Source organism: Antedon mediterranea, chromosome 3 (assembly GCF_964355755.1).
Source record: "Antedon mediterranea chromosome 3, ecAntMedi1.1, whole genome shotgun sequence".
NCBI lineage: Eukaryota > Metazoa > Echinodermata > Crinoidea > Comatulida > Antedonidae > Antedon > Antedon mediterranea.
In genome coordinates this window covers 6,875,643-6,894,895 of record NC_092672.1, presented here as the reverse complement: position 1 = coordinate 6,894,895, position 19,253 = coordinate 6,875,643, and the positions used below count along the sequence as shown (strand labels likewise).

Below are 19,253 nucleotides of genomic sequence, written 5' to 3'. Positions count from 1 at the left end.
CACCCGTAGTTAAGAGTCACTATGTATATTATAAAAAGCAAGCACTGTAGTTGTGGGGTGTTTTTATTATTTTCAAATGTTATCTGGTTATTCTGTTAATATAAATGTGTTACTGTACATGTACAATTACATTTCATATAGTTTTTAATATTTTCAGCGACCAATATGCATTAAATTCAAATACTAAAAAATATTGTTCCTTGATCTAACAAACAACTTATAAACAACTTTTGTTCAATATTATCTATTACTCTCCGATGTCTGTTACTGGAAAAATGGTGGCGCTTTGGCGATTAGTTGTTGAAACCATTCTTCAATACATTAGTCCAACTATTTTGATCAACATTACCAGAACAAGATGGCTGCCTTTATTAATTAAATCTCTAATACCAAATAAATCTACTCATATTTTACATCTTTATCGCAGATTTTATTATTATCGTTTGAGATATAATTTACATGGGGTAAATAAATAAAATCAAAGGTAAAATAAAAATGCATTAAAAAATCATATTTAAAATTAATCTTCCAATTTTCTATTTTAAATTAATAGATGAGATACTGTTACCATGGAGACAGTGTTTGTTACATGTTTGTTTTTTAAATGGTAGTAACTGTTACTTAATGCTCATAAATTTTTGTTTTAATCAATGTTTATTGTAGGCAATTTATTAAAAAAAACATACTTATAGTTAGCTCAGTCTACACTATCAAACTAGTTTAGAAAAAAAAGTGTGATGTACGTATACAAATATGGTAGTGATATGACATCATCATGTCTATATATGGGCACATTCTGTATGTTTGTCACACAAAGTTTGATACTGTAGACAGAGCTTAACAGGTTGTACAGTTATTAAATAATTACGATTTCAAATGTTACATTTCCTAAAATAAAATTTAACCATTTGCATTGTTAATATCATTTCTTTTGTTTCTGCCTATTTACTGCTGGATATCAATTTTAACTATTCTTTTTCTGATTTTAATTTAAGAGCAAAAATAATATATAAAAAAATGTATTATTTTAAACATATTTAATTTCGTGTTCCTTCTATCCCTATTTTGTTGAATTTAAGTATGTTATTTCTATCCCTATTTGAGCTTGTATACTGTAAAATGTATAAGTTGAATGTGTACTGCTTTTAATGATGGGAGAAAGGTCATTTAGTTAGTTTACGTTCGGTTAATTTATATCTCTACAATAAAATAAATCATAAACAACTACCACCTGAATATTTTACCCATAAAGTTATATATACAATAATATTGTATATATCACCAAGGGTAATTATTCTTATAAATGTATTAAATGTATACATGTTTCCAGATTGTGTTGCAATAATATTATTGCAATCTGATCTGGACGCGCTTCGTATTAAAATAAAATCTAATTAAATCAGTTTTATTTCAGTTAATACACCATGAAACTTCAAATAATAAAACAACAAATAAAGCATGGAGGCATTATTTAGAAATAATTCCTCCCTGATTTAAGGAACCTAATAGTAAGTAATTCGTGTGCATGCGCATGTTACCAAGAACTGTGTGTCGCGTAAACAAATCGAAGCAGACAACTGAATCACAAGTAACGAACATTTTAAATACTGTACATAGACCGACGGACAACGTAAAATTATTTAAATCATCAGTACAGGACTTTTGTATTGTCTTAATTTATTCCTAATAACCTCAACAAGGGCCGGGGTGGACGCTAATCTACGCCCGGGTATATTCTGTAGTAATACTAACAATAATAATAAAAAGTTACAGTAGAATTAAAGTAACTAATTGTTATGTAAATAATATTCATTAAATTTAATTAATAATAAAATCAGTACTTACACTGTTTAAGCACACAATGTCCGAATGATTCCCATTTGTTAATCCAAAGCTTGTCAAATCATAATCGTGTATAATTCTAATTGGCACGGAGAGCTTAAGATGTTCAATCCGCGGTAATAATACATCCTCCAAGGTATAACCAGGGAAGAGATAAATTAATTTCACTCTTCCCTGGTAGGACGCTATATTTGTATTCAGTACCGGTATATCCAAGCATAATTTATAAGCCGAAGAGACGTACATATATTCAGAGGAGCTGTAACTTTCGAGTCTGTGGTGCTTTCTTCCATGAACAGTATGCAACAATAGAAAGAGTATGCCGGAGTGTACGATACGGTGTGCGAGCGAGCGCTAAATTTAAATGACAATAAGATACATGCTGCAAATGTCAAAACCAACGTCTTATGCATACGTTTTGGAAATGTACTATAGTTATTCTCACTTCATAGTAATAGCTTTAGTAGTACCAATTGTAAAATTGCTTAAAATCATAACAATCCTGTGTTCCTTAAAGCGTGGTTCCCACTAGAATGCGACGCAGCGACGTATTGACGCAAAGTGCTATAATGCGTAATCAAAAGTGGGAACCGACGACGCAACAGTGCTGCAAACCTCGCAGGTTTGATTTGATTTGACGGGGGCAAACACAATTATTAGAAGTGCATTTTCTTACGTTGCGTAGATTGCGTTACGTTTCGTCGCTAGTGGGAACCAAGCTTTAGGAAGGTTTTAGTTAGGCAGACATGTTAATAACCTTAAGTTACGCAATAATTTTATAGCCCGGACTGATTTATTTCATAACTCTGTCTTTAATTTTTTTGTTAGACATTTTAGAGATCTGCCTGCGGATCTCTGCGACCAACTTTTAATTAATATAAACTGTTTTAAGCATAGCCTTAAGAAATATTTTAACAATCTGTTTTAATCTGAACATATGTATATTTTAAAGATATTTTCTTAATTCTATCTTTTTAAATTTACAATTTTTTATAAAAACACATTGCTGAATTTTATAGTTTTATCTAAATTTTAATAGAATCCATGTATTATTCATTTTATGTAAGTATTTCGATGTGGAGAGCCTCTCGACGGTTATTTTTATTTGTAACTTTTAGGTTATCCGGCCTCATTGACTTACTTTTGTATTGTTTTTTTTGTACTGTTCTGTATATTGGCGAAATAAATGATATGATATGATATGATAGGTATCTTGATATTATTTCAATTTGTTGTCAAATTAAATACAAAGTTCGCCACTTTACTCTGTTTGTTTTGTTTAGCTTATTTTCAAGTATAATAATGACGAATTTTTTTTATCACATATTTTCCATTTTGACATAAATGATGTGTAAAATTAGGTGCATTTAAACGTTATATACCAACATCATATCATGGAGTCATTTGTCTGATCATACTCAACAAACCCGCGATTTTTTTCTCGGAAGGTCATTGGCGTATCCTGCGAGTTTAACACGTGATTGTGGATACTAGACGCGGTTAAATACCTCCATGCATAAACCATCAGTATAGAGCATGCAGAGAGCCATATCTGAATGGCTCCGTATGAGCAACGTAGATTACCCCCTCTATCATCGTCGGTAGAAATGCAGTTTCTAACGTTCTTCAATCAATCCAAAAAAAATACAGCTCGGGATGTTAGGCTAACTTTAGACAGATTTGGAAATCTAAGTTTCTATATCGTTATAAAGAAGAAGTGTGTGGTTATCTCGAGTTTCGTTAAGTAAGTATAAACAGTGTTGTGATTCAATTTTAGGCCAAAATTTCAAAATCTATCTTTAATATTCTGTTTGTTAAATACCCGATTGTACAGTATATTTCTTGTAACTATAGTGTTTGCATTCGTTGGCATCAATGATAAATTGGTTGCCTGCTATATTTTGAAAAACATAAACTCAACTTAATATTATTAATTGTTTAAAACGACAAAGGAATACAGTATGTTTTTCTATAATATCAAAATTACGACTTTTTGATATAATATAATTATACTTCTGTGTTAAATGTCACGCTAGATCAATTCAGATATTGAATAGAAATCTTTTTTAAATGTAATTTGACCCACTTGGCGTGCGATACCATTAAATAAGCCATTTATCAAAATGAATTTACTAAAATTGAAGAATAATATTATATACCGTACTTGACCTCAAAATAGGACAATTTACAAAAAGTACGAATACCTTAACTTGTCCAAAACAATGGTAAAATAGCAACATAATATAAACCTTAGTAGAATGACACTGTAGCTTGTTGCTTGTCATTTGAACCCCGAAGTTCTATGTCCAAATCCTTTTAATTACGTTTTAGAACTACCCATCCTGTAATTGGCTAAGTGAATAAAGTATTTACTATATCATGGAGAAATTTAACTTATTTCTCAATGGTTTTATTAATCTAATTTTTTTTTTATAAATTTGAATATGTTGAGATAATATTATTATTTAAATGGTTTGAGTTTACAAACCACGATCGATTCACGGAAATGATTGGCAAAAATGCTAATTACGCAACATGTACAAACAAAATATAATAAGATTCTCAAGGTTATTATTAATATTTTTTAATATGGTTATTTATTACCATTTCATCAAAAAGTGTTCTTTTAATTTTCTTTCTATTATGATTTCGAAAATTAGTTTGGATAAATGTGGGCGTGTTATTTCAATAGCCTGCCCTACTTTTAATAATATACTAGTTATCCTGCCGGAGTCCTTGATACAAAACAATTTGCTTTGAGAATGCGTGAATGCAATTAGCTGATGCGCTGCTATTTCAAACTCTGAGAAATTACATTTTTTGTTGATATAACATTTTCAAATGTTGTTATCTTACATAGGCCTACTTATAAATTGACTAATGCCTGGTTCACACACACACACAAATCATATAAAAATGTAAACACATTATTCAATTAGTACGAAAGTGTTAAAGCGTTGTAAAATCTCAAAGCAAGTCGGGATAGATTTTAATAATTATGGTTGTTAAGGCCCATACAATAGAACGATAACGATCGACGATAAATATATAAGCAAGCATTTTTTTTTATATAAAACAAAAGAAATTAGAAAGGTTTTAGTTCTAAAACTATAGGATAATCATTTATATTGTCTTTGATTACATTTTTTAAATTCCAATCAAATGACGTCATGATAAATAAAAACAATAAAATCGTTGTATTGTCACGATATTTTTGCTCTTACTAATCATGACGTCATTTGATTGGACGTGTGAAAATATCATTTTCATCAAAGGAAGCATAGATGGTTATTAATAGTTCTAGAATGAACAGTTTTTATATTTCTTTTGTTTTATGTATGAAAAATGCATATTTGTCTATCGTGATCGTTAACCGCGGGTCACTTGACACGATAAATACATAATTATAAACATTTAACGGTAATAACAACGATTTATCAATTTTACTATAAACATTAAATATATCAGTGAAAAATTCATTCCATTATTAAGTACAGAAATCAAAATTTATATTATTCATAATGAAAACAATGCTTCACAATAAATTGCTTTAGTCATAGGCGATCAGCGACTACCTAACGTAAGTTGCGGGTATAAGTACCACATCACCGCTTACAATAAAATTACACAATTAATCTGGTGTTATTGTTCAGTTGTTTTTAAATTCATAGTTAAACTGGTAAGCTTTAACCTCTAATCAGTGTAAGGTCGACTAAAAGTATCTGAATTGAGTACAGTGATACATTTTCAGTTCATTTCGCTTATAAGTTCATATTAGGACACAACGAAAGGACGTAAGTACAACGTTATTGCAAATCCATATGTAAAGAAATTGTGAAAATTAAGCTAAAATCTTACTTCCCACTGGGACGCATGTAAGCGCAACGTAAATTATTTGACGAATTACAAGCGATTATTCGAAAAACTCGCTGGCGTTGCGTCTACGTGCTTGCGTTCCGTAGTGGCATGGAACTAAGCATACCGTACGGTGTTTTGACCGATTACAAGTGATGGATTTTTCGAGCTTGTCGTTGGTCAACTCGCTTACGTTAAGCTTGGTTCCCACTATAACGTAACGCAAGGACGTAAACGCAATGCAAGCGTTTTAACCAATGACAAGCGAAGTTATAGACAGTTAGCAATCACAAGCGAATAAGCCATCGCTTGTGATTGGTCAATTCACTTGCGTTGCGTTACGTCTCTGTGTTGCGTCGCTAGTGGGAACCACGCTTTACATCCACGTCATTGCGTTGCGTCTCAAGTGGCAACCCCGCGGGCAGTACCGGTAATCAAACGCTTTTGACGCAAAAAAAAACGCAATACGCCTGATTAGAATACTGTGATGATTAAACAAGTCTGAATTATTCTGCTATCGGCAACGCGGTACGCATTAATTTATTTTGATATCGACACACTTTTGTCACATTATGTTTTTTTTTAGATTAAAAGATGAATTTTTGCAAGATACTTACGTTGATAATATTTTCGCTTCATTCAGGTACGTTGTGATAATTGTATTTGATGTTAATGAGCGGTTTAGGATAAGTAACAGCATATAAGCAAAGTGTTTTATAATGCTAATGTGATCACTTATCTTTAGATTGGGCGTACACTTTTGGTAATATTCGATATGTGGTGCTATGTCTTGGTGGTTAACATACAGGCATGACAATCGGAGGGTCCTTTGTTCAAATCTCTTTGAAGTTTCATGATTTTTCTGACGTTCAATAGAGCGCCATTTTGTTTATACGCCTGTAACTTTTTTCTAGAAACGCAATAGTTTCTCCATCCTGCAATTGGCGAGTCATATTTTCTGTTGGATTGAGTAAAAAAAAAATTTAATTAATAAATTAGATGTTTATCAGATGTCCGGTGATTTTCTGACGATTCGTTTCATGTCAAGTGATAGAGTATAAGAAATATTCTTATAAAGAAAAGAAAGGCATCAAGCCATTAAAAAACTATCCATTATCGTTGATATAAAGTTTGCGGTACACCACGTATATTAGTTCTGAAAAGAAAACGCAGTAGTTTCTCCATCCTGCAATTGGCATTATCGATTATTAATAATTCACTTGGAATAATATGTTATTTTTATATACATTTTAGCTGTCCATTTACTGGCTCAGAACTCAGAATCAGATCTAATACGTGAATTACTCGAAAACTATATTCACCCAACAGCAAGGCCAGTACGAGATCCATCAACAAACGTTACAGTCGTTTTGCGACTACTTATTACGCAAGTAATTGAAGTGGTAAGACGTTTAATTTTAATCATTCTATAGATTGGTTCTCTTCACGCGATACAAAAATTTACATGATGAACAATTAATTTGACCAATCACATGGGACAGCTCAAATCATCTCTCGCTTGTGATTGGTCCAATTAATTATGGTTGTGAGTAAATCCTTGCGTTGAGTTATACCACGATACACTGTCCATCCGTCATAAGAATTAATAAAGTAAAATAAAAACTAAAGAATTAAAACAAAAAGAAGCCAACACAAATGTAATAATCAACATTTTAGGATTAAAACTTCGCAAAGTAACTAAAATGTAATATGTTCGTAGATTTTCTATTAAACTGTACCAGTATTTCTTGTAATCTGCACTTTATTACAAAACACATATCGATTTTTTTTTACATGATCGAGTAAAGTAATCTTTATATCGTTACTGTTGAGTTGTTTTAACTTTAGAAAATCAAGACTACGTATGCAGTTCGATTTCTGTATTAATAATATTCATATTTCAGTCTTACACTGCATACACTGTATTAGCGTAACTCGTATAAAGTGAATTGAAAATAAATACCAAATCATTATGCTTGTATTTTCTACAACCTGTATTACGAGATTAATTGTGTGTACATACATATGAGATAAATACGCCAGAGTGAAAATAATATTGACACAAGCCGACACATATAATAATGATATTATTTAAATAATTAACAATACATTAATTCGTGCACTATTAGCATTAATGTTTACACAAGCTGTTAGTATGAATAATTAATAATTAATAATGGAACTTTAATCGAATCTGTTATTTAGATTGCTCGTGTGTCAAACTTTCAATTCGTTAAATGATGTCATTCTATTGACAGGTTGATGCAAAACATTAAATGTCACAGTATCATTAGTAGTCTATGGTTATTATTGGTTTTAATAATAATAACTCTATAATTCTATAATCCATATGGCCTTTACCTGTATATTCAATTTGATTCACAAATTACTTTTTATTGATTGGCCTATATTAATTCCGAAAAGATTATAAACAGAAATAAGCAGCGGCAAAAATGGCGGCAAAAATGGCGGCAAAAATGGCGGCGAAAATGGCGGCAAAAATGGCGGCAAAACAAACTGATTTGTAATTATATTAATAATGTATTGGAAATGTAAAAGTGAGATTATAAAAATTACGTATTGAATTATGATAGGCCTACATTTCAATAGATTTTAATGATACTATTCTTACATAAATCCTCACTGCATATAATTGCAATTTTCCGCCTTATATAAGTATTACAAAAAATGAATCATTCAGAGAGATGAAATGGCGGCGATGTTGAAAACAGTCGCACTCAAACCTTCGAATAAGGTCATCTAATCATTTATTATTTGTATTCAGAGTGAAAACAGACAAGAAATGACAATAAGCGGTTGGTATAAGATGGTAAGTGATTCGACTTAATCTTATTAAAAACTTATTTGGGCCTATTTATTTATTTAAAAACTTAAAGATGTATTGTCCCTTTGACTAATTCCAAAAAAATAAAAAATAAAAGATTTCGAAAAAAGGTGGGTCATTTTGAAGTATCATAATAGTTATTAACTATCACCAAAAATGTTTCGAAAAAAAAAATGTTAACTGAAATACATACGTTTTTTTGTTACAAAAATAACTTTGACTTCCAGTCAAAGTTTTCAATCAAAACATATCCCATAATGAAACGCGCTTGTTTGGCTACTCTGTATGCATAATCATAAAACTTCCTCATGATCTGTGTGAAAATACCTTCTTAAAATGGACCTGAAATGGAATTTCGATTTTCAAGAAATTCACACATGTTATTTAAATGTATCAAATTAACACAAATTCATACAAATAAAAACAAAATGTATAGTATTTTGAGTAAAAACGAAATTTTAAGATACCATGGTAAATTAGCGAAAATTACTCACGCCATTGCAATATTCTATTTCAACGGCCGTCGGAAGCCTCTATATTCACGACGTCACATATACACACGATGATATCGAGAGCGTGTATGCCGCCCGATAGTCAGTGAATGATCGACGGCCTGGAAAGATACGCGAAGCGTTGACACTAATACTAATTTATTCAATATCTAATGTTGTTGAAATATAGGTCCCTAAAATGTACTTCGTTTGTTCTAAAACCCGAATTTAGAAGGCCTACCTCCCAAACCTTTACTAGGCCTAGGCCCCCAATCCAGTGCGCGGAGTCGATCCACCACCCACATCATGCGGCGAGGCTCCGTTTCATGTGCATCCAAGGACCAAAGCGATATCAACAACTTGTTGCGCTCATTGTCAAGACAAAGTAAAATATGAATAAAATTCGTTTTCGAACTGCCTGATTCGTGACAAATAAATTATCATCTCATATTACTAATTTAATTCTGCTAAACTAAAAACTAAAGAAAGTAACACATTTTAGCAGTATAAATTACGAACGATACAAAATACACAACGGAAAATATGGATACGCATCATTGCGCACGGAGCTGTATCCCGGACAACGTTGCCAGGCCAACTTCGGTATTGCCAGAAAAAAAACCGTTGATTTTAAGATTTTAAATCGTCATTTACTCGATGAATAACCGTTTATACGGTAATAATTTTATCTAAAAAAATTCTAAATACGTTTCTGCAAATGCACAGGCATTTTTTAGAAAATACTCCATAGATTTCAAGAGTTATAGCCAAAAAACTGCAAATTGTTCATTGGAGGGATAGGAATATATTCGCAAAGTGACGTCACCCGCGAATTTTTTTGATTTTCAAATGGGGCTTTCCCCAAAAGGGCCAATTTATATTTTGTAACAATATACATTCTAGCAACACCTAATAGCCCCCAAAACATCATTCTAAAATGAAAAAAATCGAAAATCCATTTCAGGTCCATTTTAACCGTGACGAGTTGTAAACAATCCTAATTTAGCATATGCATAATGCGTACTCATGGTTTGAAATCTTTGTTTACTTTCGCTCGTGACGATTTTCCAGATGAAATGTAATCAAACTAATTTACCTGTTAATTACGTAAACTTGTTGTTTTTGGCTCGAATTTTCGACTTAAAGTGAAAAACTTTAATTTTACTTTGATATGGCCACTTTAAATTTAGAATATTTTGACCTTCATTTTTTTGTGTTTCAAGGGACAATACATCTTTAACTTATTTAAAGATAAATAAAAATAACTGTTTTAAATAATATAAACGTTTTATATTAGCTGGTCACATGCACTAATAAATGCGTGTTGCATTCGAGGAAAGTGTGAATAATTTTGACTCTTTTGTTTCTGAGCATGCGCAACTATTTTCAATTTCTTTTATTTCGGAATATTCATCCATATCAACAAACGTATACAAACAAAAAAGACAAATTCGCAAACTCCAAGCTCTAAGTATACACCGGTAGTTATACTTGATTATGATTATCATGATTATGGTTATTACTAGAAAAGTCTAGAAATCATCGTTTTGGTTGTAATGTTTGTCTATTGTATTTCAACTATCTTAAAGAGGGTAACCCTTCCCGTTTAGGCCAATAGATATATAGAAAATTATATACGTACTTAGTGCTTAAATTCATTCATTTTTCTATATCAGACATGGAAAGACGAATTTATGTTATGGAACCCTGAAGATTATAACAATATAACAGCAGTGTTTATTCAACAGTCAGCCTTATGGATCCCGGATGTAACGCTGTATAATAAGTATGAAATGACATTCTTTACAGTGGAGTCTGTTAGGGCTGAAATAAGGGTGTTTGGTTCAGTTTCTTCCAAAAGCACCAAATTTGGTATACAGGTTGCCCACCCTATACAAATTCAATTTTTGATGGGCGCCAGGCAAAATGACCCCTTGGGTCACCTAATTTGCATAATTTAAAATGGCGGACATTTTCGCTTAAACAGTCTATATCTCTAAAAATACTGGTCATAGAGAGTTAATTTTTAGCCCAATATGTTCAGAACATAAACATTCCTATTTACTCTAATGAAGTTTTTTTTAAAAGAATGACCGGAAGTACCAGTTTTAACCTTTGACCCATATTTTAAGGCATTGCCATATCTCAGTAAATAGTTGTCACAGACAGTTTATTTAAGTGTCAAATTGTTCAGAATATATATGTTACTATTTAATTTAATGAAACATTTTATCCAAAAATGACCGGAAGTACTCAGTTTTGCCTTTGACCGTTACGATGTAATTACCAGCCTTGTTACGGTTAATATATTTTGATATCCATAAAACTACTTGTCATAGAGAGTTAATGTTGGTGTCAAAATGTTCAGAACATAAACATTTCTATTTACTATAATAAAGTTTTTTCTCAAATAATGACCAGAAATACCATATTTGACCTTTGACCTGTTTTTTCAGGCAAATTGCCATATCTCATTATTGGGTTGGAGTGGAAAGTTCATTTTGGTGTCAGATTGTTCAGAATATATATGTTTCTATTCTGCTTAATAGAAGACTTTTCAAAAAAATGTCAGGAAGTATAGTTATTGACTTGTTAAATACATAAAATTTATAAATTTGTTCAGTTAATTGTATAGTTAATTGTATATTTATGATATTATTTTGCAACCCACTTTTGAGCACTTGTCGAAGATGGCTGCTTGCATGTGCAATTGAACAAAGTATACTGAACAAAGTTGAATAGATTGTCCTATTTGTAGTGAGTCTAGAGTAATGTAAATGAGAAATGAGAAAATTGTATATACAAAAAATACCCAATCTCATCTAATCGAGTACTTAAATGAAGTCTTCCACATATTTAGCAATAATGTGTAGGCCTACTGATGAAATCCAGTAAAAGTTTTGTTTTGGAAAGTTAGTGTTTCCGTCACTTGTGTTTGCTGTTGCATAACAATTTCATGTTGCTACATTTCTCTTTGTTGCCATAACACGAACAACCACTGAATGGGGAAAAGACACCGAAGATTTCTGTCCTCCAGACCTAAGTCATCCAAGGACCGTCCAGCTTTGTGGTTCTCAAAGATTTTCAAATTAAAAAAAAAAAAGAAATCGACCATATACAGTAATCATCTAGAAGAGATTGGATGAATAGGAACAGTTTTGTTACTAATGACATGTTACGCTCTAGTATCCTCTTTTTCATATATTGCCCTTTTTTCAAACTTAAAATGAACTATGTGAACAATGCAAATTTTATGAATGGAAATGTTGTGCAAAAATCAACAAAAAGGTTTAGCCTCATTTCTAAGAAACAATATCATACTCAAGCTCAGAACATGATGGGGAATTTCGTCTTTACGAGAACAATGAAAATATTACAATTACCATACATGTGCTTATGGTGACTGAACCAACCAGACTGTTCAAGGATTGCTAAAGAAGTTTGAATAAGCCATTATTTTCCAAATACTCGATATGAGAAAGGACATATCATTCAATACTTTGAAAATGTACATAAAAGAAATGAAAGTAATAAAAGTAAATCTGTTCATGAGGTTAAAACAGCTCATCAATACATTATGTTACACAAGCCAAGAGTTGTTACCAATTCCAATATAACAACAATTTAACATTTACTAATCAACCAAAAATCAAGTAAAAAGGCAATAATGAAAAAGATGATACTAAGGCGTAATGTCATAAGTAACAAAACTGTAATACCCAAATCGTGTCCAGATGATGGCCAAATTTTTTTAAATTAAAATTCGAGAATTCTGCCAAGTTTGGCGGACCAAGGATTACTTTAGGTCTGGTGGAAAAAGTATATTTTTCAGTTGTGGTTCGTGATGGCAACAGTAGTCTAGTTTTTATATTGTGCATCCCGAAAATGTCCATCCTTTTAATTAGTAGGTTATACCCCAGTTTGAAGGCCCTTTAAAGAAAGATACTCAGCGAAGAAATGCAATATAGGACAATTACCCTGAATGTAACAACCAAACAAACACAAGTGATGGAAACACTAACTTTCCAAAACAAAACTTGAATAGATTTCATCAGTAAACATTATTGCTAAATGTGTAGAAGACTTCATTTAAGTACTCGATTAGATGAGAATGAGATTGGGTATTTTTTGTCTATACAATTTTCTCTCATTTGCGTTACTCTAGACTCACTACAAATATATTCAACTTCATTCAGTATATTTCGTTCAATTGTACATGCAAGTAGCCATCTTCGACAAGTGCTCAAAAGTGGATTGCAAAATAATATAAATATACAGTTAAACAGGTCAACTGTACTTCCTGACATTTTTTTGGAAAAATCTTCTATTAAACATAATAGTAACATATATATTCTGAACAATCTGACACCAAAATGAACTTTCCACGCCAACCCAATAATGAGATATAGCAATTTGCCTGAAAAAACAGGTCAAAGGTCAAATATGGTATTTCTGGTCATTATTTTAGAAAAAACTTTATTATAGTAAATAGAAATGTTTATGTTCTGAACATTTTGACACCAACATTAACTCTCTATGACAAGTAATTTTATGAATATCAAAATATATTAACCATAAAAAGGTTGGTAATTACACCGTAACGGTCAAAGGCAAAACTGAGTACTTCCGGTCATTTTTGGATAAAATGTTTCATTAAACTAAATAGTAACATATATATTCTGAACAATTTGACACTTAAATAAACTGTCTGTGACAACTATTTACTGAGATATGGCAATGCCTTAAAATATGGGTCAAAGGTTAAAACTGGTACTTCCGGTCATTTTTTTCCAAAATACTTCATTAGAGTAAATAGGAATGTTTATGTTCTGAACATTTTGAGCTAAAAATCAACTCTCTATGACCAGTAGTTTCAGAGATATAGACTGTTTAAGCGAAAGTGTCCGCCATTTAAAATTATGCAAATTAGGTGACCCAAGGGGTCATTTTGCTTGGCGCCCATCAAAAATTTAATTTGTATAGGGTGGGCAACCTGTATACCAAATTTGATGCTTTTGGAAAAAAGTGAACCAAAATATCCCTAACAGACTCCACTATTACAGATAAACACAAAAATAAGGTTATGCAATGGCAGAATTTGGATTCTATATTTTATTGGAAATCATCAAACTATTTGGCTAGATGTTGATTTAAGATAATAATTACAAATATTCGGCAAATTTACGCAGTTAAATTTGAATATCATTAATTAATTTTCAATTATCCAATCAGTCAGAATTCGTTAGCAGTTATACATAATTATAGAAATATAAAATTCAAAGTATAGATTGGATTGAATCATATTGTTTGTTTACATTTTGTTTGGATAAAAATAAACTGAAAGCGTCGCTTATCAAGTTACGGGTTCAGTTTCTTTATTCAAAGCATTTCATTGATAATAAAGTTGAATATTCATAATATAATTATTTCTAAACGTTCATGATTCAACTGATATTTCTAATAAAAAATATATTTAAAGTAGTAGACTATTATCGCAATTGCTTTCTTTTCATAGTGTCGATGATGAATTTGAACGAACGAAGACCTCACTTAACCTTAAAGTTGGGTACACTGGCGAAGTTGTGTTAGCAACTCCAATCATTCTGACAAGTTTTTGCAAAATGGACATGACGTACTTTCCTCTAGATGAACAGAAATGTTCTCTGGAGTTTGCCGGTTGGGTATATCATGGTTCACAAGAAGACGTCATCCCAGACACCAGTGATGAAAGCACTCAGACAGAGTTTAATCCGAATGGCATTTGGAATTTGAATACGGTTACAGTTGAATATATTCAGACTAAGTACAACTGCTGTCCAGAGGTGTACCCAAAAGTTGTATATACGTTGATTCTAAGACGTCGCCAGCGGTTCTTCGTTGAAGTGATTCTTCTACCATGTTGCCTGCTATCTGCTTTAACGATGTTCGTCTTCTTGCTTCCACCAGAGAGTGGAGAGAAGATGTCATTTGGTGTCACGACGCTTTTGGCGATTCTTCTATTTCAGCAGATGATAGCCGAGGCGTTGCCACCATCTGCTGACAGTACACCGATAATCCGTAAGAATCTTTTTTATTATTTTTATCCCATAGCCTACTATTTTATAATTATAATTAAAAACTATGAAATGAGTATGATAATTGCTATTACTGCAACAATCTGAAGCACTGCCTTTTTAATAGACTTTTTTCATTTGCGCTTGGCAACAGAGTGAAGAAGTAGATTACATTGAATTATACGAGCCAATTCATCTTTATTTAAATTCAAAAGTATTATGACTTTTGTAAAGTGTACTATAATTTGATTTATGATAAATAATGTTATATTATTTTTTTCTTGTGTTCAAACTTGTGCTTTGTTGTGTTTTTTTTAAATTTTAACTGAATGTGTATGTAATTTGTTGTTTGAATGTATAAGGCCTTTACGTATGTTTATATTGTTTTGAAGAGGGCCATTTTAGGTTATCTGTACTACTGTTGTTTAGTACAGTGTTAGAGCCTACCTTCGTAAAACAAAGTTAAATAAATAAATAAATAAATAGTTACTCATATCATTATAACTAGCAGTGTCCTATACGTAAGCCCAATTAAGAACAAATCACTGCGTCAATTTTTGTTTAAACTATTAGGCCTAAATGAAACACTATCATAATATGTATAGGCTATATACCATTTATTCATCTGTTCTTATTCATAAAGTACAGGTAAAAGCAATGATCGTATAATCCTTTTGTTATGCAAATAATGATACATTAATAATAGATATATTATGGTTGTACTTTACTAAAAATTGCAAATACTATGAATTCAAACTGAATCATATCGGAAGTTTATAAAAAAATAATTTATATTCAAGAGAGCTTTTGAAATCCAATTGTCCAAATTGGTTTCATCCATAGCTTATTATTATTATTATGTTTCTAAAAGACTTTCAAATCGCAAGATTCTTAATCGATTTCTGTTAAATTTAACTGATAATAACATTTTGTATTATGATGTATACAGATTAATCATAATACCCTTGAATGTGCGTCTTCCAATCTAATTGTTAAAGTTGATAACTAATTCATATTGGATTCCACCGAATGAAATCCAATCTATTATAATTCCATTTTATAAATTTCAACAGTTCCAATCCAAGGATGCATCCTCCTTTCTTCGCGACTTTTAGGGAGATGGGTTGTTGTTGGGTTTGTTTTGTTTATTTTAAATGTTTTTATTCTTTATTTCTTTAAAATTCATTTATTATAAATAAAATTTGTTTTAATATTTTATTTATTTTGTGACAGTTGAGGATATACATTTGTTAACCAATAATTTTAAATATGTATTTTTATTTATTTTTTTTTAAATCTATTTATTTTATCTATTTTTTTTTTATTTATTTTGTTATAATTATCTATTTATTTATAATTAATATTTGTATTATTTATTTAGCCTACTTTTTGCTTATTTTTTTTTGTGGCAATGGTTTAGCAGACTCAACCTGTGATTGCTAGATAAACCATGTTTAATGATATATATATATTTATTATTTAGGCCTACCTATATTTTTTGTTTTATTTTTTATTTATTCTTTTTATGGCATCGGTGTGGCAGACTCACTCTGGGATCGCTAGATCAACCATGTTTGATGATATATGTTTGTTAATGAATAATTTCATATTTAAATATTTAATTATGTATGCCTATTTCATTTCAGAGTCGTATTTTACTATGCTGATATGTATGAGTTGTATCAGTATTGTTTGCACTGCGTTTGTTCTGAACCTCTACAACAGAGGTCATACGAGCCAAGTCCCTGAATGGCTAAAAAAGTTATTGTTTGGGAAAGTTGGAAAGGCAATCGGAAGAACAAAGCTTTCAAGTGTCTACTTCAACCAACACGTTTCAAACAAAGCTAAACATACTACATCACCGTTGGATGCTGACATTCTTGAAGAATTCACAGAGAATAATTATGTAAATACGATTTCTTCAAAACAGAATGGCTGCGTAGAAGAACGAGTTCGAAATAGCAATTTAAGCAGGATGGCTTACTCTTCGAAAGAGTTAAAATTAATATTGAATGAACTACAGACATATTTAAAAGAAAAGAAGAAAGACAAAATGCGTAATGCCATAATGGATGATTGGAGACGAGTGGCAATCTTTGTAGATAGAGTTTTGTTTCTTACATCACTGCTTATTATCATCATAGCAACAATTATTGTAATTGTTCTCATTTCATCGCAGTAACGCAATGATGAGTACGGCAGTTTTGTCCAGAGATGACAAAACCAACACAATTCTTAAATAGCAGAGGAGTATTGATAAAGAAATCTCGAAGATGTCGTAGAGACACTGTTGTGCTACTAATGGTAAAACAACATGTTTATGTTACGTTTACACTTTGCGCCGCTTTGTTAAATGCATGCAGACCTAATGGAAACCGTATAACGAATTAAACTGCGCCGCATTGTATATACCATCACGGTGACCATTTTACTACCTATATTAGGAAGATGATGAACTGCGTTGCTTTAATTCAAACAGTTATTTGAGGAAAATGATTATCCCGTATTTACTTGTACCATACGTGTTTAGTTAATGACAAAAACGTTAATGACGGTGCAATCTGTATAAATTTGGAACGGAATATGACGGACCGACCGACGAAAGGCAATGACAGACTATTACCAAAGGGAAGTATCACATATGAAATGATATAAATGATGTTTACGATTACATCCAATACACGTTCCATAAGAGGATTAACCGACAAACAGAACGGTGACGATAATACTGATTTAATTTATTTAATGCCTTGAGGTTTTTAAGATACTTTGATGAAATTTATAACGTGAAACTAGTCGGTTTGTACTGTACAGAGTCTCATATTGGCTTTGGGTTGTGGTGAACCTCTACACATACTACTTCAGTATTAGCACTCCCTCCCTCGAATAATGTTGGATGCAGGTTAGATTTAATCAAAATTAACATTCATGGTCTTTTCTGTAGCAGCCATTGGAATAACAATGAAGAAATGAGCTGCAAATTCAATATTTTTAATTAGTTAGTAGTTATTATCAATTTTTAACAGGTTATGTGTTTTTGTTACTGAACAATCACGTTTTACAACATATTACACCTTCCATGTGCCTGAATTAGTTTTAATTTCAAATGTAGCAAAATTATATTATAGTTCATATTTTATTTTTAATCCTTAGTGACAATTTAAAAGAGTATTTGTTTGTTTTTATCTTTATACTGGGTGACCTCTTCAGTCAAAGACTGATCTCCCAGAGGGCCCAGTTGGTGATCAGTGGCTGTGATGTACTAATACACCGAGATAACCCCCTACTCGTATTGCAATAATAGTATAGAGTGGTAGGGAAAATATACAAATTTTGTAAATAATTTTAGTTTTGTATATGCTTCTAAATGAATACTTTTTAAGATTTAACCTCAGTATCCCCATGCAGAGTTCTTTCCTCATAATTTTTAGTACAATGTTAAATTGTTAATAATCATTGGTAAAAATTAATCCAATGTATACACATTGCATGGCATATGGCCTTATTATCGTTAAATATATGTATTAGTAGGCCTATTATTAGAGTATCAACGCCTGTTTATAAAATAAATTAATAAGTTAATAACAAATTATTTGATATGCATGAATGATTATTTTGTTTAAAACTTTTTACATAAATTTAGCAATAGAGTCTCGTAGCCTGGTGTGTATGATATACGGGGTTCTATACTCAACACTATACACATTTATCGGTTCGTACCACTGGTTTCTTTATTTTGTAAATATCATCAGCATTATGTCAACAGAATCGTACAACACAATATAAATCCTTCACCTTAACACGCAAAATACTCTTGTGCATTTTTGGAGTTAAATGCGAATTATTCATTGTTTGCAGCAAGATCTTCTTCATAAGAAATTGTCCGTGTCATATGAAAATTGCACGCGTGTAATTCTCGAGGCAATTTGTCAACGGTACTATTATTTGTCTTATTTAGCAGTTAAAGTTACGCATTCTATCAAAGTAATGAATGTATGTATAAAAATCGTTTATCTGAAGTCAAGTCTCTAAATAAAATAAGTAGACCTAATGTACAGAATTGTTTAATGATTTTTCCTTCGACATGACGTTATAGTTATAGAGTAACCAGGTTACTGAGAATAATCTAGAAAATCTAATATATGATAAATTCTAGGCCTACTACGA

General features: G+C 31.3%; 1 protein-coding gene across 1 annotated transcript; it reads left to right on the top strand.

Moving 5' to 3' along the window:
* The first annotated feature begins 3,507 nt into the window (after positions 1-3,507).
* LOC140043655 (neuronal acetylcholine receptor subunit alpha-9-II-like) lies at positions 3,508-18,694 on the top strand. The gene is made up of 7 exons (XM_072088169.1): positions 3,508-3,586; positions 6,284-6,340; positions 6,952-7,100; positions 8,483-8,527; positions 10,710-10,870; positions 14,549-15,090; positions 16,733-18,694. The coding sequence occupies exons 2-7, from the start codon at positions 6,292-6,294 to the stop codon at positions 17,266-17,268; spliced, it is 1,482 nt and encodes a 493-aa protein (XP_071944270.1). The 5' UTR covers positions 3,508-3,586; positions 6,284-6,291; the 3' UTR covers positions 17,269-18,694.
* The last annotated feature ends 559 nt before the right edge of the window (positions 18,695-19,253 follow it).

Bases quoted from the DNA above. Each gene is read 5' to 3' on its own strand.
- LOC140043655 (XM_072088169.1), top strand. From the start codon at position 6,292: ATGAATTTTTGCAAGATACTTACGTTGATAATATTTTCGCTTCATTCA. The intron at 6,341-6,951 runs GTACGTTGTGAT...TATACATTTTAG, and splicing joins AATATTTTCGCTTCATTCAG to CTGTCCATTTACTGGCTCAG. The intron at 10,871-14,548 runs GTTTGGTTCAGT...TTCTTTTCATAG, and splicing joins GTTAGGGCTGAAATAAGGGT to TGTCGATGATGAATTTGAAC.